This window comes from Pelophylax lessonae (genome assembly GCF_965119305.1).
Source record: "Pelophylax lessonae genome assembly, chromosome: 3".
Lineage (NCBI taxonomy): Eukaryota > Metazoa > Chordata > Amphibia > Anura > Ranidae > Pelophylax > Pelophylax lessonae.
The window spans coordinates 198,254,982-198,280,347 of NC_138770.1; the positions used below are offsets into that span (position 1 = coordinate 198,254,982).

The 25,366-nt window shown below is 40.0% G+C and overlaps 1 protein-coding gene across 7 annotated transcripts in view; it reads right to left on the bottom strand.

Annotated features, from left to right (window-relative positions):
- The window catches only part of KIF1A (kinesin family member 1A), a 234,155-nt gene that overhangs the window by 117,710 nt on the left and 91,079 nt on the right, over window positions 1-25,366 (bottom strand). For all 7 annotated transcript variants that reach the window (XM_082249386.1, XM_082249385.1, XM_082249384.1 and 4 more), the window contains exons 4-9: window positions 23,254-23,433; window positions 20,144-20,209; window positions 17,983-18,161; window positions 16,847-16,958; window positions 1,868-1,945; window positions 1,107-1,172 (exon numbers count right to left, since the gene is read on the bottom strand). In XM_082249386.1, the coding sequence (XP_082105512.1) occupies window positions 1,107-1,172; window positions 1,868-1,945; window positions 16,847-16,958; window positions 17,983-18,161; window positions 20,144-20,209; window positions 23,254-23,433 (681 nt within the window). The remainder of the gene's footprint in view (window positions 1-1,106; window positions 1,173-1,867; window positions 1,946-16,846; window positions 16,959-17,982; window positions 18,162-20,143; window positions 20,210-23,253; window positions 23,434-25,366) is intronic.

Here is a 25,366-nt window from a genome sequence, read left to right on the forward strand (position 1 = left end):
TGATTGGACTGAATTTAGTGATACCTATAAAACTTCTGTTATCTCTTCCAAAGATATTTTCCATCATTCCCACCTTACCCCTGTTTGATTACAAAAAATGGGTCTGAATGCTTTAGAGATTGTGGCCATGTTGCTAGCTTCCTTCACTGCTTTTGGTCCTTTACCTCCTCTACACTGGGCTTCCCGATTATTTTACATCCCAAAAACTGCCTCTTAGGAATTTTTGGGGACCTGACACTTTCATCAAATGCCAAAAGATTGCTATGTATATATTGTACTTTTATGCTAAGAAAATACTTCTATTGTCCTGTCCACAACATTCAATTATCAGATGGCCTCTTTGTAATTTCTCTGTTGGCCATAGCATGAGACATGGGAGACATTGTGCTTAACTGTTTATTGTATTTTTTGGTTTTGTACTTTGGGTTTTTTTTTGTACAAGTTTTTTTTTTTTTTGCTTGGAAAACTCAATAAAGATATCTTAAAAAAATATATATATACCGTATTTTCCGGCGCATAAGACGGCTGGGCGTATAAGACGACCCCCCTAATTTTCAAGTTAAAACATAGGTTTTGGGCTATACTCACCGTATAAGACTACCCCCCTTCCGAAGCAAGGCAACACCATTGAAAAACATCAGATTTCTCATAGATCTCCAAGGTACCCCAAGTACTGTAATACATGTAATCTCTCATAATATCTCCAAGATACCCTAAGCATTACCAGTAGATGTAATCTCAAAACGCTGGCTGTGCGGGAATCCTGGGTATACCGGTACAGGATTCCCACACAGCCAGCGTCTTGAGAGATTACATCTACCAGTAATACTTATACTTAGGTTACCTTGGAGATATTAAACTCGGCGTATAAGACGACCCCCCATTTTTGGGGGATTTTTTTGAGGTTCAAAAGTAGTCTTATACGCTAGAAAATACAGTATATATAATTGCTTTTAAAAACTGGGAAACCATTACACAGTGTATTGAATTGGATCTACATAGGGGCAGAAGGTTAGACAGAGGGGCTCCCAGCCTCTCCAAAATACGTAATTGTATCAACGTCAGCAGCAGGACACTGAAAATGTACATACAAAAGAGGTACTCACCATTTCAGCAAGAGCAGAAATAACCTTTCCCAGAGTTGTTAGAGATTTATTGATATTTGCTCCTTCCTATATGTGGAAAAGATGAATAGCTGAAGTTAAAAGAAAATCTATAATGGTTTATAGATTTAGGTTTATACATTTTAAAAATTTCTGTTACAGATATTTATACATTTACATTTGCATTTATTAGATGACAAAGGAGTCTCAGAACGCCATATCTAAAGATATGGCAGATATCTAAAGAAAGAGCAAAGCGAAAGCTGACTGCCTTCAAGGTCACTCTGTATGATTGAAGCCTAGACTGAGCTGTTCTAAGAGAAGGATTACACTTCTGACATATTTGCTTCTGTGTTAATGTTATTTGGTTTTACTTTGGCCAGAATAAATAAATAAATATATACAAATATATTCTTTAAGGATTATTAAAAGTTTTCGTTTTTATCGAACATTATTCATAAGTTTTAGCATGTAGCCTGCAGTGGGTGAATTTCAAGCAGAAGCAGCTCACTGGATTACAGAGAAAAATAATTAGCATGGTTCGGTGTACTACAGCAATGACTGTATCACAAACTGGGGGCTGTCCTCCCCTCCCCCCCCCCCCCCTCTGCACCTAAAAGTAAGCAGTAGCAGCCATTTGCATTTTTGATTAGTAGCGTAGGCCTTCATTTCATTTTTTAACACTATGCAAATCTTCCAAGCCTTGCTGAGTCTGCTAAGCATTTAATTGTACATCCACACAAGATACAGGAATGGAATGTCACCTTTAGTCTTGTCCCTTTTGCACCAGTGGAATCTGCTCTTTCACTTCCTGCAAGGTCCACAAGACTGATTTTACTGACCTGCAAGAAAAAAAAACAAAATACAAAAAATAAAAAATCAAGCTTTAACCAATAACCCAAAATGTCAATGCAAGGTGGCCTGATTTTCGGTAAGAAAAAAATATTAAAAGATTAATTTTTTTGTTTCCTTCCAATAAAAGTTTGTATACAAAAAAAAAAAGATTAATTTTAAAAACTGCCTACATTTGTAGTTATAAATATGACTGATAATAGTTGAAATGTTTTGGTATAAACACCATGGAATAGAACCCAAAAATGGTTTTGATATAATATAGCTAGTAGAAAAAGTATTTTTTTTAAATTGGTTACTATTTTTCCGACGCATAATTTAGGGTACCATGTGAAAGATTTGTCTATGATCTCCTGTACTTACTTCCTGTACTTACTGGCAATAGAGTAATAAAAAATGTTTTAAAAAATAAACATTTTTACATAAAAAAAAACTCAGTGCCCAACCACTTACCTGTGCCTAGCAGCCTGTTACAGTAAAACATGTGGGCTGGGATCCCCATGACTGGAGGGTCAGAAAGTCTGCTGACCCCTGTCGGGATTCCAAGCCACATGATCCTCAGCTTGTTGGGTTGCTTTGATGGGCAACGGAATCTCGGCCTACACCCTAGTGCTTAGATAAGTGTGAGAGAGTGTATTAGCACTGAGATAACAGCAGCAGGTAGGTGGCAATCTTACATCTAGACTGAATCCTACTTCTGTATCATGGATTCTCATAAAGAATGAACAGAGTAGCACCCTGGATCCAGGAAAGTTCTTGTGGTCAATTTTCTACTTTCTAATTGCTTGTTAAGTCATTCAATGGTAAGTTAATGACTTACACTGAATTACATTATAATACACTGTGCAATTATTACTTGATATGCTCTCTCAGCTTGCAGAATAAGATTATTTCCATAACTCTGGATGAGTCACATACTGAATGCGTTATTATTGTTACTAATTTTATTAGACAAGATTTATAAAGCACCAACAGTTTACAACATGAGGGCAAACAGTACAATTACAATACAATTTAACACAGAAGCAATCTGAGGGCCCTGCTCATTAGAGTTTACAATCTAAGGGGGAGGGTCAAGTGATACGAAAGGTAATAACTGTGGGGGATGAGCTGATGGAGAAAATAAAAGTACAGTTGTTAGGTGGAGGAGGGATAGGCTTCTCTGAAGAGAAGGGTTTTCAGGGACAATCTAAAAGTGGACAAAGTAGGGGATAGTCAGACAGATGGGGGTAGGGAGTTCCAGAGCATGGTAGGGGCTCAGGAGAAGTGCTGGAGATGAGCATGGGAGGAGATGATCATATAAATATATCATATCAATACATGATAAGTGGGCATTTCTAAATGACCTCAAGGGTGAAAGATTATTCCCCCATCAAGAGGTACCAAGACACACCTGTACAATATGAACACGCAGGTTTACACATATTGCAAACACCCATGATGTCATTCTTTTTAAATAACTTAACAGACTATTAAAAGTGTATGTAAAGTCCAAACTTTATTTTTATTAGACTAGGTATTTTGTTTAGACTGAGTAGGAAAGGATCAAACCCCCTTGCTAGTTATATTTCCTTGTCTGTGTCCCACTGGGGAGAATCCAACGCACTATTTCCAACACACATATTCCTGTAGAAATGTGCATATGTGGGGTGCTAAAGCGACCAATGGCTGGAACCGTGTCTATTGCAATGTTTCAGAGCTACGCAGGACCCCTTTTTTTGGTCACATACCTGATGAAGGGGTCCTGCGTGGCTCCAAAATGTAGCAATCTGCTGTAAAGATGTGATTATAGAATAAAGCTTTGGACCCACTCCGGGGATCCATGGTGTGCTGGTGACACTCTCTTGCTTCCACTGAGCAGAGTTTCCTTCACTTTCTATCCTTAAGATTGAATAAATCTCTTCTAAATGAATGGTATTCCCATCTTAGAGAGTTGTTGTATGAACAGATATCCCCATTGGGGCACTTTTCCTCACCTCTCGCTCGGATGACAACCCAACATTTTTGGATTTCCTTTCACTTTCAGAGACCATGGGAGCCAGGCACCTTCCCTCACCTCTCGCTTGGGTGACAACCCAACATTTTTGGATTTCCTTTCACTATCAGAGACCATGGGAGCCGGGCCCCAAGGACAAAGATAGCAATAAAAACTTGACAATGGGTCTAAACTTTTACCACTTAAAAAAACAACTTAAAGGAGTTGTAAAGTCAGGAAGGTTTTCTTTATCTTAATGCATTCTATGCATTAAGATAAAAAGCCTTCTGTGTGTAGCAGCTGCCCCACCACCCCCCTAATACTTACCTGAGCCCCATCTCTGTCCAGTGATGTCTACAAGTCCCTTGGCAGTCCTGGGACTCTCCCTCCTGATTGACTGAGATACAGCCGTGACACCATTAGCTCCCGCGGCTGTCAATCAAAGTCAGTAAGCCAATCAAGAGAGAGAGGGGGCAGAGCCGAACAGCAGCTCCGTGTCTGAATGGACACACGAAGCTGCAGCTCAACTCGGGTGCCCCCATAGCAAGCTGCTTGCTGTGGGGGTACTCGATAGGAGGGAGGGGTCAGGAGCAGCAACGAGGGACCTGAGAAGAGGAGGATCCAGGCTGCTCTGTGCAAAACCAACTACACAGGAGAGGTAAGTATACCATGTTTCGGTTTTTTCTTTTTTTTTTTTAAACAAGACTTTACAAACACTTTAACACACAACCCTGACCTGCCCAACCTGCAATCATTGTTTCCTAAAGTGTTGCAAAGAGCATAGCAAAGGCAATGAAAAGTCAGTAACTTACAGCAACCAGTCAGTCTTCATCTCACTAAAGTCAAATCATCATTGCCTTAATAAACAAGCTTGTATAGCCAGGCACTACCGATGCCATTTTGTGGGATCGTTTCATGAATTATAAGAAGTATTAAGTCACTGCAGTTACATGCATTCCAATGGTGAATGCACATTAAATAGCCAGGATAGCTATTTTAGGGGAAATGTTGTTTTTTTTTTAATTCTGAAAAAAAGAAAATATCAAAATCATTAAAACCTATGCTTTGCGGTATAGTCTTTTACAATAAAAAGTAAACAGAATGGTGATTTTCTTGACAGCATATAATTTTAGTTTTTAGTATGTGTATGTAAAGAATAATAGTGGTGTGTAATGCAAGCAATCCTGAATCCAGGGATTATTTTTACACTGCTAACGCTTTACTATGGGTCACCTCTTACTATATGTAGATTAATAATATTTCCCTATAGCCTGCAGGTGTCACTGCTGTAACAAATGCTGATAACATAACCGTAGTCTGTGATCTCCATAGAAACAACATAAAATGCCTAAATTAGGTCAATGGGGACATAATTATGGTCACCTTTACACTACATATATAACTCTGGGGTCTGTTCATAGATCGAGTTCATGATGAATAAACATTTTTAGCAACAGATCTCTTATATATAATATATATATTCCCTGATTTGGAACAAAGTCCCTCTTTCCTCCTCATGTGTACCTCATTTTGGTCTGATCTATATAGTATATAAAATGTACTATTTCTCTTTCAAAAAGTGTTTCCCAGTGCTAAACTTTTCATCTGATTTCTAAATTGCTGCATTTGTAAATTTCAAAAGCCAGTATAAAGGAATAGTAGTGGTAGAAAAAAAAAAACACATTTAACAATTTTTTTTTTTATAATTCTCCTTTAACCGCTTGCCGACCACCGCACAACGATTTACGTCGGCAGTCAGCCCCTCACAGGCAAAGTGACGTAGGGCTACCGCCGGGCACTCGCGGTCTTCCGTTACACCGGAAGAAAGGCAGGCGGCTAATGTAAACAAAGCCGCCTGTCATTCTTCCCTGTGTAAGAATGGAGATCAAACGGTTCTGCTATGTAGGACCGTTGATCTCTGTTCTTACACTAGTAGCCAAAGCCAATCACAGTTAGAAACATGCCCCTAGGGACACACTTAACCCCTCCCTCTCCAATAAAGTTAACTCCTTCACTGCCAGTGTCATTTTTACAGTAACAGTGCATATGTATAGCACTGATTACTGCAGTAATGTCACTGGTAACCCCAAAAGTGTCAAAAATGTCAGTCAAGGGTCCGATCTGTCCGCCGCAATGTCGCAGTCCCGCAAAGAAAATCGCAGATCGCCGCCATTACTCGTTAAAAAAAAAAACAACAAAAATGACAAAAATCTTTCCCTTAGTTAGTAAACGCAATAACTTTTGTGCTTTTTGCGATTTTTTTTACCAAACATAGGTAGCATAAAACAAATTGGCCTAAAATGTTAAAAAATTTAGATTTTTACATTTTTTGGGGGAATTTCATATAAAAAAATATGAAAAATATTGTTATTTTTGCAAAATTGACGCTCTTTTTTTGTTTATAGCGCATGATCAAAAAAATCGCACAGGTGATCAAATACCACCAAAAGAAAGCTCTGTTTGAGGGACAAAAGGACATCAAATTCATTTAGGTACAGCGTCGCACGACCGCGCAATTGTCCGTTAAAGTCACGCAGTGCCGAATCGTAAAATAGGCCCTGGTCAGGAAGGGGGTAAAATCTTCCGGGGCTTAAGTGGTTAAGAGGGGAATGGCGGGGGTGCCTACATACTTTTGCTAATAGGTGTCCCTTGTCCCCATCTCGAAAAGTTGAGAGGTATGTATTATAACTACATATATCTACTCAGACTGTAATGAGGCCATAGTTAGAGTTTGTATACAGGAGCACCAGAAGTATGCAAACCTTCGTCCTTGATGTACAAACTGATATTTACTCAAATGGCTTTCTTCTTACTATGAAGTGCCAACAATAACATGTCATGCTGCATTAGCATGCTGTGTTTCCAGGCGTGCTTCTACGCATTTTAAAAGGGCCAGTTCAAACCACAAAAATGCAGTCCAGATGCGTCCTGGATGCATTTCTGTATGCGTGTCTTTGATGCATTTTCAATGCGCTCCAGTGCAGTTTTTCCCATTTTTTTTCCAAAATGTCCTGTTTGTTTTTTGTTTTGCTGTAATGTGTTCCAGTGCGTTTTTAAAGCATTTAGCTGCCTTCTGGTGTTTTTTTTTTTTTTATGCATTTTTCCATGTTCCAGTGCAGTTCCTTGCAGATAAAATGCAGTATGCTCTACTTTTATTGACTGTACTGCAACACACTGGACTGCATGTGGTGTGAACCAGCCCTTAGGCTGCTACTGCAGCACGATTTTATTTTCAATGTGACTGCAGTGCCACATGGCATGTATTTAACCTGTTTTGACCAGTTTTTGATGCGATTTTCGTACTGTTGGGATTTTTGTTTTGGCTAATGGTAAGCATATCTGCTGTGAAATAAATGATGTGGCCAATGTCTTGCAGACCCATTCCCGCTTGCACTGGTCCTTCTACATTGGGAAAAAGACCTAGTTGATGGAGAGTGTGCTGAGTCTGAAGCAGTATGGGCTGAAATGTACATGGGTGTGCATAATATAAAGATTATCATTGGAGTTTGTCATAGACCTCCCAGTATTAATGAGGAGGTGGAGACTCAGCTCCTGGCACAGATAGAAAGAGCTGCAAGGGCTGTGACGGTGTTTATAATGGGGGATTTTAACTACCCAGACATTGACTGGAGTAATGGCACTGCTGGAACAGTTAAAGGGCAAAAATGTATAAACCTATTACAAGACAATTTTATGGTGCAGTTTATTGAGGCCCCCACTAGAAATGATGCTCTGTTGGACCTGGTAATCTCAAACCATGCAGAGCTTATTAATAATGTTCATATAAAAGAACATCTGAGTAGCAGTGACCATAACAGGATTTCATTTAATGTTAGCTGTAAGCAAAAAACGCATTCAGGAAATACAAAAACACTTAACTTTAAGAGAGCGAATTTTCCAAGAATGAGGGCTGCTCTCCAGGATTTAGACCGGGAGGGAATATTGGCATCGATAAGCACAGAACAGAAATGGGAAAGACTTCATGCAAACTGACTGCAAAGTATATTCCCATGGGTAATACGTTTAAAAGGCTAAAAATAAAACCTATGTGGCTCACGGTCAAAGTTAAAAAAGCTATATACATACATATATATATATACATAAAAAGAAAGAGCTTTTAAAAAATATAAAAATGAAGGAACACTATCATTGTTTAATTGTTACAAAGAATATAACAGAATATGTAAAAAGGAAATCAAGGACGCAAAAATTCAAAATGAATGACAGATTGCAAAAGATAGTAGGACAAACCCCCAAAAATTCTTCAAATATATTTCTAGTAAAAAGGTCCGGTCTGAGCATGTAGGCCTTTTACAAAATAACCAGGAGTGGGTGACTGGGGACAAAGAGAAGGCAAATGTATTAAATACTTTCTTCAGCTCTGTATATACAAAGGAGCATGGGGGGAGCTCATGACCATAATGAGGATGGTATTGACACCGCCCCAAATGATCCACAATGGCTCAAAAGTGATATGGTCCAGAAATATCTAGACAGAATAAGGGTGGATAAAGCACCTGGACCAGATGGCATCCACCCACGCATCCCAAAAGAATTGAGCGCTGTAATTTTAAAGCCTTTGTTTCTAATTTTTAGGGTCTCGTTAAGGACCGGAATAGTACCACTGGATTGGTGAAGGGCCAATGCCTATATTTAACCACTTTACCACCGGAGGATTTTGCGGTCTTACGTCTAGGCCACTTTTTGTGATTCGGCACTGTGCGACTTTAACTGACAATTGCGTGGTCGTGCGACACCGTACCCAAACGAAATTTACTTCATTTTTTTCCCACAAACAGAGCTTTCTTTTGGTGGTATTTGATCACCTGTGCGATTTTTACTTTTTGCGCTATAAACAAAAAAAATGTAATTCCCCCCAAAAAAAATGTAAAAATCTAATTTTTTTTACATTTTAGCCAATTTGTTTTCTGCTACCTATGTTTGATAAAAAAAAATCACAATAAGCATATTTTGATTGGTTTGCGCAAAAGTTATTGCGTTTACTAACTAAGGGAAAGATTTCTGTCATTTTTGGTGGGTTTTTTTTTAACGAGCAATGGCGGCGATCTGCGATTTTTTTTGCGGGACTGCGACATTGCGGCGGACAGATCGGACCCTTGACTGACATTTTTGACACTTTTGGGGGTACCAGTGACATTACTACAGTAATTAGTGCTATAAATATGCACTGTTACTGTAAAAATGACACTGGCAGGGAAGGGGTTAATTTTATTGGAGAGGGAGGGGTTAATGTATGCCTGGTGCTTACTGACATGTGTGGGGGGAGGTGACTGAGTGACACAGGGACAGATCGCAGGTGCAGCTATGCTGAACCCTGCAATCTGTCACTGTCTGTCACTTAGGAGATCCGCCCGCTTTGTTTACACAAGCGGGCGGATCTCCAAACTCGATTCCCCCCGCCGCTCCTCCCCTGGAGCGACTCCTGCTGTGACTGAATACAGCGGGAGTGAGCCTCTGGCGGCGCGCGTGCGCCGCCCACAAGGGGAGGAGTCCAGCGACGTAGGTCTACGTCGCTGGACGGGAACTAACCACTTTGCTGCAGTAGAGCTCGAGTGAGCAGTCGGCAAGTGGTTAAAAAGGGATCAAAGTCTTTGCCAAGTAACTATAGACCTGTTAGTTTAACTTCTATAGTCGGAAAGATACTGGAGAGTTTAATAAAAGACCACATAGATGAGTTCTTGTTGGAAAAAAATATTTTAAGCAACAGACAGCATGGATTCATGAAAGTTAGAAGTTGTCAAACAAACCGGATTTCTTTTTATGAGGAGGTAAGTAAAACCTTGGACAGAGGGGTGGCTGTGGACGTAGTATACTTTAATTTTGCAAAAGCGTTTGACACTGTTCCCCACACACGGCTAATGTGTAAGGTAAAGTTTACAGGTTTGGAAAGATCAGTTTGTAAATGGATAGAAAAATTGGCTAAAAGATAGAATAAAAAAAAAAAAAGATAGAATTCAGAGAGTATTGGTTAATGATTCTTACTCTGAATGGTCTAAGGTTATTAGTGGTGTACCCCAAGGTTCAGTGTTGGGACCCTTACTTTTTATTATCTTTATAAATGATATAGGGTCTGGGATTAATAGTACAATTTCAGTCTTTGCAGATGACACCAAGCTTTGCAGTGGAATAACTTCTTTACAGGATGTCTACAACTTACAAGCTGACCTCAATGCACTGTTTCATTGGACAACTATGTGGCAAATGAGTGTTAATAAATGTAAAGTCATGCACTTGGGGGCTAAGAATATGCATGCAGCATACATACTAGGGGGAGTATAACTGGGGGAATCCATAGCTGAGAAGAATCTGGGTGCTCTGGTAGATCCTAAGCTTAATAATAGCATGCAATGCCAAGCTGCAGTTTCCAAAGCAAGCAAAGTCCTTTCTTGTAAGAGAGGCATGGACTCCAGAGAGAGAGAGAGATATCATTTTTTTCCCTGTACAAATTATTAGTAAGACCTCATCTGGAATATGCAGTTCAGTTTTGGGCACCAGTTCTTAAAAAGGATATCGGGGAACTGGAGAAAGTGCAGAGAAGGGCAACCAAACTGATAAGAGGCATGGAGGAGCTCAGCTATTAGAAAAGATTAGAGGAAATGAATGTATTCCCTCCTGAAAAGAGGAGATTAAGGGGGGATATGATCAACATGTATAAATACATAAGGGGTCCATATAGTGAACTTGGTGTTTAGTTGTTCACTTTAAGGTCAACACAGAGGACAAGGGGGCACTCTTTACGTCTAAAGGAAAACATATTTTGTCTCCAAATACGGAAAGGTTTCTTCACGTTAGAGCTGTGAAAATGTGGAATAGAGGTGGTTCTTGCTAGCTCACTAGATTGCTTTAAAAAAGGCCTGGATTCTTTCTTGGGTGTACTTAATATAAGTGGGTACTAAAATTTTGTTAGGTAAAGTTGATCCAGGGAATATCCGATTGCCTCTCGGGGGATCAGGAAGGAATTATTTTTCCCCTGCTGCAGCAAATTGGATCATGCTTTGCTGGGGTTTTTTGCCTTCCTCTGGATCAAATGCGGGTATAGGATTGTGTATATGGGATTGTATGGTTGGGTTTTTCAATACTGTTTTTTTTTTTTTTTGAACCAGATGGACTTGCGTCTTTTTTCAACCTGACTATCTATGTAACTATGGGTCACGTGTGTCATACAAAAGTGGACATTCATGCAGCAGGCATATCAGCTCCTCATTATTAGTGTCAGCTTTCCTGCCTCTTCCCTTCCTCTTTTCTGCATGACAAAAGCACAAGAGCACATGTTGCTGGGTCGAGGAAACTAGTTGGGGGAAAAAAACACACTAGAGTTACATAAAAAAAAAATCACATGTAGCTGCAATTTTGATGCATTTCCATTGAAGTCTACGGGGCACAAAACCTTGCTGCATCGCAAGTAGCACCTGTACCTTCTCGAAAGTTGCATAGCAGTCACGTTGTATTGATGTAAATGGGCACCATATGTACAGGTGTAGCAGTGTACCTATTTACTCGCTATGCTCAGATGTAGACACAGGCCCCTTTAAAGCGAAAATAGACTGTGCACTCTGCAAGTGCAGTTGAGAGCTCAGTACATTTGGTAAAGCTCTGCTTATTTCCACCATCTAATCATGTGCAAGTAAAAAAAAAATGTTTTTGTCTTCCTTGCACCTAATTGGGTATTCTTTACAAAGTGAGGCTTCACCACATTCAGTAAGCTCTAGGGGAAAATACTGCAATTGCCCTTGCAAGGTGCACAGTCTACTTGCCTTTAGTAAATCAGCCCTAATGTCTCTGCTGCAATAAAATACACTTACCTGCCTGATCGCAATGTACATGCACAGCTCAGTTTACATTCCGGCACACTCCTTGTGTACCGGAATGACTGCACTCCTGCTATGCACGGGAGTGACATTATATCTCACCAGCAAATGAATATGGCCAAAGATCAGCATCCAGAAGAAGTTGGGGAGAAGATGCCAGAGTTAATGAGGGAGTAATAGTATCTTTAGTATTGTTTTAACTTCTCACACAAGTCTGTCATTTCCTTAATATGCCTAAGAAAGATACGTTTCTCTGCTTCCCTCCCTCAGTGGTTTAGAGATGCCCCACTGGATGAGGCAGAGGTAGCTGGACCAATGTTGTGCAGCCAGGTAAAAGGTTCTCCACTGTCAGAACTGGTGTGTTGGCTTCCAGGCAGGAGGGGCAACAACTTCACCAAAAGACCTAGCTACTGTGGGGACCTCCTTCCAGGGTTCTACGGAATTCCAGTGGGGTGGCGCTTCAACCTTGTGCTTTTGATCCCTCCAGCTGTCCACCTGTGTTACCTGAGCTACCATGGGCATTATTGCTTCTAACTTTTCACCTGCTTAATAAACTAAAAGTTGCAGGCACTCCCTGTCTTATTATTCATCTGAATACCCACTCTAACTATTACACAAGTGCTGCTCAATGTGATATGATTATTACTGGCAAAATGCCAGAATGTACTGCTTGAGATAGTCTACTTTTTTATGTGTAGGGCTCTTCTACTGACCTGTGCATGTCAACAGCTGACACAGAAACACAAGGGGGGAGATATGTTAGGCTCCATTCACACCTTGGAGCTTCGGATTTCGGAATTGCTGCAAATCACGGAACATGCTTGCGATCCTGTTACTTTCAATGGCACCCCAATCCTGGCATGATTTTGCTGCTATTATTGTCCGAAAAATTGTTGCAAAATCGTGCAAGCAGAATCGCAGGAGGACTGTCAATCAAAAGAAGTTCTGGAACCCCAATCGCGAATGGGCTGCCATTGAATGTAACAGGATCGCAAGTGCGTTCCGTGATCTGGGAATATTGGGCAGAATCGCAGCAATTCTGCCTGCAACCCAGAACGCCAAGGTGTGAATGAAGCCTTAAAGCCAGAGCATTTAGAATCTGGTACAGCTGTGGATGGTGGCCAATCAGGTTCTAACTTCAGCTGTTCAATTAAACTTTGACAATAAAACCTGGAAGCTGATTGGTTTCTATGTAAAGCTGCACTGGCGTTTTCATGTTCCAGTTTTAGTAAATCTCCCCCATGGTGCCATCTGAGATGCAGAGAGTCTAGTGATACTCCTTGGCATTTCTCAACTCCTTTCTTTTTTAGTATTGCTTCCAGATATATCAAAAAGTGACCGGATAATTCAACAAGAACCTAAGTATTCAAATCTTTTTTGTTGTTGTCCCAGGAACAACCCCACATGAGTCTCATGGTAAATTTGCCTATGAGGGCAGGCCCAAAAAGCAGAACATTTTATTATATAAATATGTGCAAATTATGATAAAAGGTCATTTAAAGCATAAGTAAGAGCTGAGCCCCACTGCAGTTATTGCCTTACAGTCAGAGAAATATGCATGGAAACAAAGACTGAATGAACAACATGTAAATTCTTCTGATTGCATATTTGTTCCATAGTCATGGCTAATTACAAACTTTGATTGAGCTATTCAGCTTTCAGATGATTATATAATCCAGATCCTTTGTGTCTGCCTGCTCCACGTTGATAAAGAACAACATTAGTTCAGACCAACAATTATCACAAGATTCAACATTCATGGGCGATGTATTCTGGATATTGAATGCAAAATGTGAAAAGAAAAAGCTTGTTTTTTAATTTTATTTTTTCATTTCTAACAGTGTTATTGTGTGACATAATGTAAGCTGAACAATTTCAGGGAAGAAAACCAGGAAATCCTTGGCAACAGAGAAAATCAGAGCCACATGGACTATTTCACGGAGATACTTATGTACTTTATTTCCAGCCCAGATGACAATATAGTTTAGTGGAGTCTGCTTGTAAGACCTCCGCCAAAACACTGAATAGCCATACTATAATGGTGATATGGTCTTTGCAACTCACCTTTGACTGTCAGAGATATTCTCTTGCAGGAAAAGGATTCTGTGTCTGTGCTATTACAAAACATAGAGCTACCAGTGTTGGGTCACCCTCCTTCCACTAGGAGGCAAACTGAGGATTTGGACTGCTACAGACTCTAGAGAGAAGTGTGGAGGATTGTGGGAGGTGTGTTTTTTTACAGATTGAACTGGCTTAAGATTCTCAAAGTCAAAAACTTCAACTCCCAGCAGCCTCGTAGTGAAGATGAGGAGTGTTGTACCTTTCCAGGGGGTGATGAGAAAAAAGAAGGACGATTAGCAGAGAAACTGATGTAGCACCCTCCTAGATATATGCTAGTGTAGGTGTATATCGTTTTTGGTTTCTCTGCTTAACAGGGAGACAGCCAGAAAAATCTAGGAGTTGTCTGCTTAACAGAGAGCTGTGATTGTTGGATAGAAGTGTGCTCTGATGATGCTCATCCTTGCTTGATGTTTTACACTAATCAAATTGTGATAGAGTGCATTGGACAGTGGGAGGAAACCATGCAGATGAGAACATGGGACATCTGGTCAGCCCTAACCAATAGGCAGGGGAGGTGCCCCGGTACCTGCTGAGTGATGGTACTTATATCTGGGGGCACTTGGGGCTCCTGGTCTTTGGCTAGGAAGCAGGGTCCAAGTAGGGAGGAGGCTGCTGCCTCTCCCCAGCAAAGGCTGTCATGCGGCCTCAGGTGGTCGACCTGAGGGCCAGAAACAGAGAAGCTGAAACCCAGGGATTCTTTTGAGAGCTGACCGAGGGAGGATGTCCATGGATTTTGTCTGGTATCACAGAGGAAGGTGACCTGCGACCAGGGCCTTGTGAGTACAGACTCACCTCAAGGGATTCTAGAGACTGTTGCTGTTAAAATTCCCCCTCTTGGTGCTAGAAAGTCAGTGTGCTGGGTGTAAGCTAAAGGGGATACCGAATAGTGTCCCAAAGATACAGATTTCACGGAGTCTGCTGCCAACAAAGGACTTATTAGACTAAGATCTGCTATTCAGTTTCACTAAGTGAGGCCAAGTAAGAGTTGTCCTCACCTGTACAAAGTTGAATTTGGAATATCCCACTAATCCCTTCTCCTAACCAAGCTCTCCAAATAAACTACCAAAAACAAATCCCTTAGACTGGTCATTGGAGACACCAAGCAAAAGAATGTGTGTGCAGCTGGCGGTGTATGAAAATGCCTGGTATCTGGCAACAGGATAATCAAAGGGAGACCCAAGATAGATCTATACACAGTGACCCCTTCAGGGTCAGTGCTACACTGAGGATGTGAGAGAACACCCTGGATGCTGGCTGAGCTTGCTACCTGATTGAGGAGCCAGACGCTAAGGACTGAGGACACTGACCGGGGTACATTTTGGCAGTGAGCAGAAGGAGACCCCACTGCTGATAACGAGTAGTTACAGGCCGCTGGCCAACCCTGCTCTGGCCACCCTAATAAAAGAGGGACAGAACTGTCTGCAGTGGCAGGGCCTGCAAAAGTTCAGAGGGTTCCTAAAGGAACACTACCTTGAGCACTCCACCATTACAGTTGGGCCTCAAAGAGCTGACCAGCAAAATAAATGTGGGTAGCATATTACTGACTGCAGAACTGTTATTGTGTTATTCTGGTATATATATATATATATATATATACACACACACACATACACATCTCCCCCTTGGTAGGGTTGCCTAGTACAGGGTTCAGGGTGTTGTGTTCTATAACAAATATTATAATTATTATTATACAGGATTTATATAGCACCGACAGTTTATGCAGCACTTTACAACTTGAGGGTAGACAGTACAAATACAATACACTTTAATACAGTAGGAATCAGAGGGCCCTGCTCGTTAGAGCTTACAATCTAAGGGGGAGGGTCAAGGGATACAAGAGGTAATAACTGTGGGAGATGTGCTAATGGCAAAAACAATTATTGTTTCTGCATTATATTACTCCTATTGCTTAATCATTGCTGTATATTTCCCTTACTGTTTAACGACTGCAGTATCTTACCATTTATTCATTACAATATATTTCTTCTTCGCTTACCCTTTTGCAATAAACTTTTTGCTATTACTTAACCAGTTGTTGTGTAAAGTAAATAAATCAACGCAAACTATTAAATATAAGTGTATAAAAACAGCTGCTATACCAACCAAGCTTACCACTGCAAAGTCAAAAAATCATAATCAAAATAAGGTACAGCAGTTGTGTTATGACTGGTCTCTTTGAACCTTGAGGCATTGGGTTGAAGCCAGGTGTGTCAGAGTGAATGACACAGAGTGGTGGGCACAGGGACAGGGGACCCAACATATCAAGTGGCTCCTTCAGGGGTAAGAGCTACATTACTTATACAGATCTGTCTTAATAAAATAGAATTATCCAGAAATACAGTCACCATTTTTAATTCCGTTGGATGCTCTAAAATGTATGCATTGCAAACCTATGTAACAATATACATTTGTTATATTACATCGACAATAAATGTGCAATATACAGTAATACAGTCGAGAAAAAGCTAATTCCTAAGAAAGTGGAACTGTGAATTGGGTGGATGTGCATATACAAGCTGGAAAACATGTTAGTGGCTTACTTACTAAAGGATGAATTTATCTTTCCTAATTCCGCTTAACCTGAAGGTGGATTTGAATCATCCATATAATAAGCGGTTGTCAACTTACAAGGTAAATTGCCAAGTTTCATCACCAAATGCTATCGCTGAATATATCCACAGGTCAGAACATAATGTTCAGTATAGGTAATGCTAGAGGGGACTGTTAGTGACTGGAGGCATAAGAGGAAATGATAATGAGAGGACATTTTATATGGGGTTAGTAGAGATCAATGCTTTTACCCATTTACAACTACTTCTACAGACTGTTGGGATCTGAGGAGTGCACAAGTGCCTAAGGGCCAAATGTGGCCCTTAGGACTCAGGTTGGTCACTGGGGGTCCACATGCTAGCATGAAACAACTCCTTTAGTAAAATAGCCTGACAGTTTAGATTTGCAGTTCTCACCTTCTCTGTAGTGTTCTCTGTGTCAGCGTCGTGCCTGCGCTGGGTGAAGATGATGTTAAACACAGCATGGGAGCGACTGCTTGTCTCATTCATGTTTGTGGCGGCTACAGTTCTGTTTGTGAAGAAGAAAATGCTTTAGTAATCAGATGCAACAAACTAAAGCTTTGGACTCACAAACATGTTACATCCTATACATAAATGTTTTTGAAGAAAGATCATACCCATTAAAAAGACAAAATAAATAATTCAAAAAAGAAAATTCACATGAATAATGATCAGTGACAAAAAAAGAACAACAAACACTCGAGAATTTCAGGAGACGTCTTTTTTAAAGTCTTTTTATTGAATGCAAACAGTTGTACCCAAGTATAAAGTGAGTCCTTGATAGCGGATTCCATACCATAGCCTCATTATTTGCTTTTTGTATGGTTGTGCTGGCTGTGTTTGATATTCTAGCACACAAGTGTCGCGGGCTGAATCTGGCCCTCCCTTCCATTTCATGCGGCCCTCGCACCCAAGTATTTTTTCTGCCAAAACATGGCAGAAACTCGCAGATCACTGCCTGCTCTACACTCACTGCAATTACAAGGAAGATGCAGGTGCAGTGTGGGATGGGGGCATCACGTGAAAGCTGCACTGTTTGGAGCTGAGAAGGAGTGGACAGCCTGTGAAAGAGAGCTAAACTGTATACAGCACACTCCTCAACACTTCTCGTGCTCTCTCAGGAGCAACTCATGCCGCTCTGCCCTCCCTGGCTCCTGGCGCACACACACACCAAAGGTCTGCCCTACAGCAGCCTTGTGGCTCTCCAAGCCCAGAGTCCTTAAACGCAGGATTTCTTCCTCCAGCTCTCTACCGTTGGGTCTGGTGGGTTGGGTCACAGTCCCAGCTGCAAGGGAAACCAATTGGATTCCCCATTGCTAGCACCAGACTTAGTTCCAGGCTGCAATAAGCATCCTCCTTTGCTCCTCTTTTCTCCCTGTGCTCAGTCAATGTCTGGCAAGGAGGAACCAATGATCTACAGCCAGGAATGATGTCCTGCTGCACAGTTTAAAGAGCTGGCAGGTTACACACATTATAATATTCTTTTAAAGCAAACTACCTAATGATAATACTAGTGATGATGATGAACGTACCTGGCTTTGTTACCGGAATCCATTAGGTCTTGGATGTCACGATATGAAGTTACAGCTAGCTTTGACAAATCCTCAACGTATGGTCCCAGTAGGGGGTGTTCACGGACACGAAGGTTCCCCTTATTCTTTGGATTAAGAAGGTCTCTGACCCGCTCACAGTATATCTCCATATAACTTACCTAAAGAAACAGAATAACACATAATTATACATGCATGATTGGAAAGGTCAAAAGACTGGCATGCTTTGCAGTCTGTAAAGAAGTTGTGAGACTTGGGGTTGGCAAAGTGCACCTTTTTGTCATGACTGATCCACTGTCCACTTCTCTCTTAACAAAAAACATAACTTTAAATAACCACATATAAACCATGTATAAATCCTTTTGACTTGTTTGATACTTTATTATTATGTATCAGCCACAGCTTGATATATGTAAAAACTGAACGATCAAACCACTAAGATATAACCACCTCTAGAATCTCTTTTACAGGGCTGAGTGGGTGTCTCAAACTCTCCTTTATCAGGAGCCAATTCAGCCCCCAGCCATCCAGGGTAGGCTCAGGGGCTTACTTGGGCTTCCTGCTACCCATTCACCACACTCTACCAGCCACCTGCCACCTCAGCCCACAAAAGGGATAACTGCCAGCCGCAACACAAGAAGGTATAACAGAAAAAAACACCACCCCCCAACCATGTGAACATGCCCGACATATAAAAAAATATATAAAAAAATGTTAATTTCATTCATTATTTATTGCTTTAAATTTTTAATTTCATTTTCAAGTTGTTTTTTTTTTTTAAGACAAGGTTAGTATAACAAAGCGGGCAACAAGGGTGGGAGGGAGGGACTTGTTCTCTCCTGAAGATGTACAGACTGAAAGGACCAGTAGATCAAAAGTCACTATGTGATCAGGCAGACCCCTCCTTCTCACTCACTCTGCCAATAACCTGACACCTAATTCATGCTATTCCTTCTCCCCAACCCTTCACCCATACCCTTTTGCTGCCAATCCTTATTCCGAAGCAACTGTCATCAGGCATGATGCCTGCTGTGTTTATAACACAGAGTATTGCTTTATTATCCTATCTTTCTTACTTCAGGCATAATATGTTAGGGGAAAAAACACATTTCCACTGCATTACAATGACTCTTGTGTGAGTTGCAAATGAGCAGGTAGAAAGATTTGTGATGTTAAGGGGACAGCACAAGGAAACTGGTCTGGGGGTATCTAACAGAATAGAAGGAGAAATATAGTAGACCTAGACTGGCAGCTGGGAAATTGCTGGAATGTGCCAGACAGCAGGGCATTTGTGAGTTGGTATGATTTCCCAAATGTAATTCGTTCTGTAGAACCCGCTCTGATGTCCATATCAGCCTCACATTTAGTAAAACTGTTCTTTGAAGCTAAACTTCAGCCAATACCTATATTTTAAGATTTGCCTAAAATGGACAAGGGTTAGAATTGCTTTCAGATTTGGGTTGCTTTCAGATTTGGATGCATACTAGCACATTATGGCTTTACCTTGCAGAATTAAAAAAAACAGTGGTTTACTACCGCTTTAAAAAGAAGGAAGAAGTGACAAACCTCTGTTAGTTTTTTGCTGTCTACAATTTTCTCTCTCTATGACAATAATTAACCTAATTTCTTTTTCTGATGTCACTTGGAAAGGAAATGAGTAGTAATCTCCCAAGTGGGGGCATAAACAGCAACAAAAATCCTGGACCACAAATAAAAAAAAAAAAAACAGGTTATCTCAATACACAAGTGCTCTACAGTGCTTAAAGAGAATCTTCGGTCTGGGAAAAGTTGTGCTGCTCTTTCTGAATAGGCCTGCAGCCTCCTGGGATGTGTCACATGCCCCAGTAGGTTGCGGGTGGGGGTCCAAACTTTCGCTTGGTTTGCCTAGGTGAGCCAAGCAGAAGTGGGAGCAGCTACCTGTCAAAACTAGGTACCTTCCAAATTTTGTAGGGGGGGGGGGGAGTAGAACTTTAATTTTCAGACGAAGGTCCACTTTAACCATATCTTTATTTCTGGTACTAAAATAACTACTGACAAAGGAATACAATTTTTCTTAGCTTGTGTGATTCACTGGTCCATCACTACTTCTCGGTAGCTGACCAATTCAGTTCTACAGGAAATATGGTCACTAAAATTGGCCTACCTCCACAGAATAAGACATATTGTCATTCGATGTGTCATTGATACGGGAGAAGAGGTCTTCACAGAGCTGTAATAAAGATAAGAAGTATTTCATTTCACATGACAGTTGAAACATTTTACATCAGTAGCTTAAAACAAATGTCTTGGTCACCAAGTCTAAAAGTCACGGGCACAAAGTGGTTAACACTTTACAGACAGTGTAGGTTTAATTAATAATTTACAGACACAGAGTATATCTTGAATAATTCACACACAGCGAGGAGTCAATGAATAATTCAGATATTGAGGGGTTAACCAGAATAAAAAGCAGCAAGGTAATCCCCCTTAAACAGTGAACTCTAGCAGAAACTCTTTGCACCTATATGTCTGTCTTTCTATTTTTTTTACAGAATGTCTTTTTCTCTGGAAAGGAACGCTCTTAGCTAAAGATTTCAGGATCTTACAACAGGTTAATAATCATGAAGACAATAAGTGACAATGACCAGACAAGGCACCTTCCAGACAATGACACAAGTGGATCATATTAGGAAGAGGTCTGGTCACCTTACATTACCTATACTTTCAATAAATGAGTTAATTGAAATATCTACAAACAAAAAGACGTGAACAGCATCAATTTAATTAAAAATATTTAAATCAGTATGTATTATATATATATGTATATATATATATATTTATATATATATATATATATATATATATATATATATATATATATATATATATATATATCTATATATTTATAATTGTGTCATTTCAAATGTATATACCAAATGATTCATGTTGACCAAAGGTATATCTAGTGGTGACTGCAGCTGATCGTGTTCATCCCTGGATAGAATAACTAGGAATGGTATATTATTACTGATTGCTTCCTATGGATTGCCAGTAGAAAAATACTGTCAAACTCTCCATATATACAGTATGTGCAAAAACTAGTAGGGATTTAAGCATGTACTTTATATTTACAGCGCATTCCATGCCTGAGATGGATTTCATATACATAGCTATATAATTATGGATCATTTCATGGATCTCTGCATGCTTTGTCTTCTCTATTAAGCTCTACTATTAGCATTATGTATATCATAAAGCATGGTATTTTTTTCTATATATTTTAAAAATAAAATGTTAATTATCAAAAAGAGATTATCAGACATAAGGGGTGATTTAATAGACTAAGAGAGGTCCTTCAATTTGCAAAGTGTATATTCACTTAGCTTAGAAAATACAGTGAAGCTGTGTTTACAATAATCTATCATCGAGAAAAAAAAAATTGTTAATAGGGTTTTTGTTGCCATTAAATGGATGATTAAATAGAACACAGCATCATCCTATACATTTTTAAGAGTGAACATACTCTGTTGCTTTGGTAAATCAACCTGCTTGGGTGTTTCAGTTCATTCTTACCATTATAGAAAACCTTAGAAACTAAATCAACAATGCACCCAAATTCCCCTATCAATGATAGTCAAACTGCAACCCAGGTCTATTCAGCCCATAACTAAATAGATACCTCTATATAGATCCACAAATATTTCCTGGGACTTTATATGAGGTGTAACACGTACAACCATAAAACACATGGTAAAAAGAATTCACAGTTTATTAGTAAACAGAAACAAATCTCATCACATAAAGTGCAAATAATTGAGTATATCACTGATTGTAGTAATTCCATAACAATATATAAATATAGAAAAAGTACAAAATATCAAAACATATGTAGATGAATGGTTGCATCCTGAAACTCTACATGTTTCGTGAGTCAACGCTCACTTCCTCAGCAGTACATACAAATAACACGTCTGTAAGGTAAAACATCAGTATAAGATATATATCACAATTGATGAAGGATATTATTGTTAAAGCCTCCAAGGCCATGATCAGGGACCTAGTACTTACAAATCAGCTAAAATGAAATGTACATGGCAAAGATTCCAAAGGGTAACCACCACAGGTGTCTGGCCAGGGAGCTGTGGAGGTTGGAACTGCGAACCCCAGATAGCTACCTCCTTAGATCTAGGAATTCATACTCAGGCTGGCCATACACAGTGAAAATTTATTTCCTGCAAGCACGGGTTCCCTCATTAACACAGACAGTGCTGATAGAGAAATACCTCCTGCCGAGCAATTGTCTGCTCCCGGCAGGGGGGAGGGCGTCTCCACCGGGAGAAGACAGTGATTATCACTAGCGGCTATAGCAGCCGTTAGAGATATTCGCAAGAGAACGCGGCAGGCTGGTTGTACCCAAGTTGATCGATTGATCAACTTGTTACAATCAGCCTGCCCATTAACGGTTCAAAACTCGGCCGGTTCCTGCTGAACTAGCCGAGATTCGAACTGTGTATGGCCGGCCTTACTGATCATTTCATCCTAATGTTAACAATGTTGATGTGTACACAATGGGGGAAGAACCATGGAGATCCCGGCCAAGGCAGCCAAAGACAGCTATTATCATTAAAGGGAAAGCTAAGCTAAGGAAACATCTTGGTGGTTGCTATATATAGCTCATACACTTGCATTTTCCATAACAGAAAAAGATATAAAAGAGAACCTGCCAGGTCACAGCTCAAGTTCCCAACCAATGATGGATGCCACCATTGCCTCAGAACTAGCACCCTTTGTGAGAGTTGTTCAGTAAAGTCTGTAGCATTGATTCAAAGCTTTGACCTTGACAGTATTTGTTTTTAAGAAGGAAACATTTTGAAAGAGTGAGAAATATAAGTCATTTTAATTTAAATGTAGAAATAGACATAGTAACAATCTTCCAATTTTATGAAAAACCAATTGCTAAAAACACAATTTCCCCCATGAGTATTGTATGTATCTAGGGTTAGAAAGTGTTCATGCATGCTTCTCCTAAGTCCCAACATAACACTCCTCTAAGAGCCGAGACAGGCAGTTATTGCTGCCTGCTACCAATGTATTCATAAATGATGAATGCAGTGTGTCTGTCAGCGCAGGTTGCACCAAGAGTTCCCACCATAATGCAGAACTTGGTCTTTTATGGTAATGGTGAAATTGGCTATGAAATTTGATCAGATCTCTGCAAGCACGCACATGAACATAAGCATACATAAAGATAAAGAAAAAAAATGACATTGTTACCTGTGGTATGATTCCTTGCTGATCTGGCTCCTGTTTTCCCATCATGGTGTATGATTTACCAGCTCCTGTCTGTCCATAGGCAAAGATGCAGACGTTGTACCCCTCAAAAGCATGCAGCAACATCTCCTCCCCGATATCACGGTATACCTGTCTCTGTCCAGCAAACTGGCTGTCTTCATCCTATAGAGTGATAAAACGATATGACAACATTCTACATGTTGCAACTACCTTTATTTTTCCATAGTAATCATATCTGAACCTCTTTTACCTCAGGGACCCTAACTTACATGTGAGTGTAAAAATGTAAATCTATAAATCGTTGATTATTGTCTATTGTAAAATGACATCAGCTAACCTTAAGCTTGTTACACAATACAATCTGGCCTTACCATTTTTATACAATCAATTTTACATTTGCCAAATTATTGCACCATGAGGACTTACCTAAACTATCCAATTTATTTGTAACTAAACAGGCGGACCCCTGCATTACATAATTGTTAGATCTAAAGGAGATTGTACAGTCAGATTGTAACATGTGCAGTGAGCCTAACCAATTCCCACCCAACGACGTCATATGACGTCCAGGACTTTCAGTTGAGATATCTGGGTGATGGGTGCAGCTGGAGGCATCATTCAGATATCTTCTTTTTTCAGCCGGTGATTCCCTGCACCGTAAAAACAATCCTAGCGATCATAGTTCAGGTGGCAGGAGGGTGCGATCGGCGAACCAGAGAAGGAATTGGCCAGCAGCGGCCATTTGCCATACAGCTGACTAAGGACCAGATGGTCATCAGTCATCTCTATGACCTTCGGAGGCCGGGTGCAACGTTATAACATAATTTTCGGCCTCGGCAGATGTAAAAACTGCTGTTGCCTTAGTTGGGAAGCCAAGATCATTTTTTTTATTTTATTTTAGACTTTTCAGCCTAGAGGAGAGGTGCAGGGACTTATAGACCCCAGATCTCTCTGTAAAGAGGACCTGTCATGCCCTAATCCTTTTACAATGGATGTTTACATTCCTTGTAATAAGAATAAAAGTGATCAAAAAAGAAAAATGTAAAGGAAAAGTGTCAAAATATAAAAATTAAAGTAAAATAAACAATAGAAAAAATATTTAAAGTGTCCTCGTCCCTGCACGCAGAAGTGAACACCTACGTACGTCACGCCTGCATAAGTAAACGGCGTTCAAACCACACGTGAGGTATCGCCACAAACGTTAGGGCGAGAGAAATAATTCTAGCCCAAGACCTCCTCTGTAACTCTAAACAGGTAACCTGTAAACATTTTTAAACATTAAGATTTTTAAGTACTGAAGTTTGGCGCCATTCCACGAGTGTGCAATTTTTAAGCGTGACATGTTAGGTATCTACTGTATTTACTCGGCGTAATATCATCTTTCACATTATGCAAAAAAATCAGGCTAACTTAACTGTTTTTTTTTTTTTATTATTAATAAAACATTTTTTTTCCAAAAAGCGCATTTGAAAAATTGCTGGGCAAATACAGTGAGACATAAAAAGTTGCAACAACCACCATTTTATTCCCTAACAGGGCCGGGACAAGGGGTGGGTGGGAGGGAAATCTGTCCAGGGTACAATGGCCTACTGGGCACCTTCCATTTGTTGTAAGGCTGACAGGAGTAGTGACAGAGGCAGTGATTTTAGGTGAGTGCCTGCTGAATGTAGGATCCCCTAAGCTTACACATAATGAATGGGAGAGGGGGGCGCAGTCTGGGAGGATGACCTTGTCCCTGGATTGTTTCCCAGGGTATCTGGTAAAAAAAAACATATATAATGTTTGGGGGTTCTGACTAATTTTCTAGCAATAAAATTATTATTTTTACAGAATTGGCAGAATTGCCTGGGATGGCAAGTGGTTAGGAACCAGTTGTTTAATTTATTGTGACACTTTAGTGTTTGGTCACACCAGTGAAGTGTGTAAAAGGACCTTTCATTTAACGCTTAATTTCCCCAATTTGTGTCTTAATTGTGAATGTGGGTTAAGCAAAATGAACAGATTTTTCCATTATTATAATTTGCATGCATTAATAGCATTTGTAATGTTATGTAACATTTTGTAATGTGTAATGTGAATGGAGCTTAAGGAATTT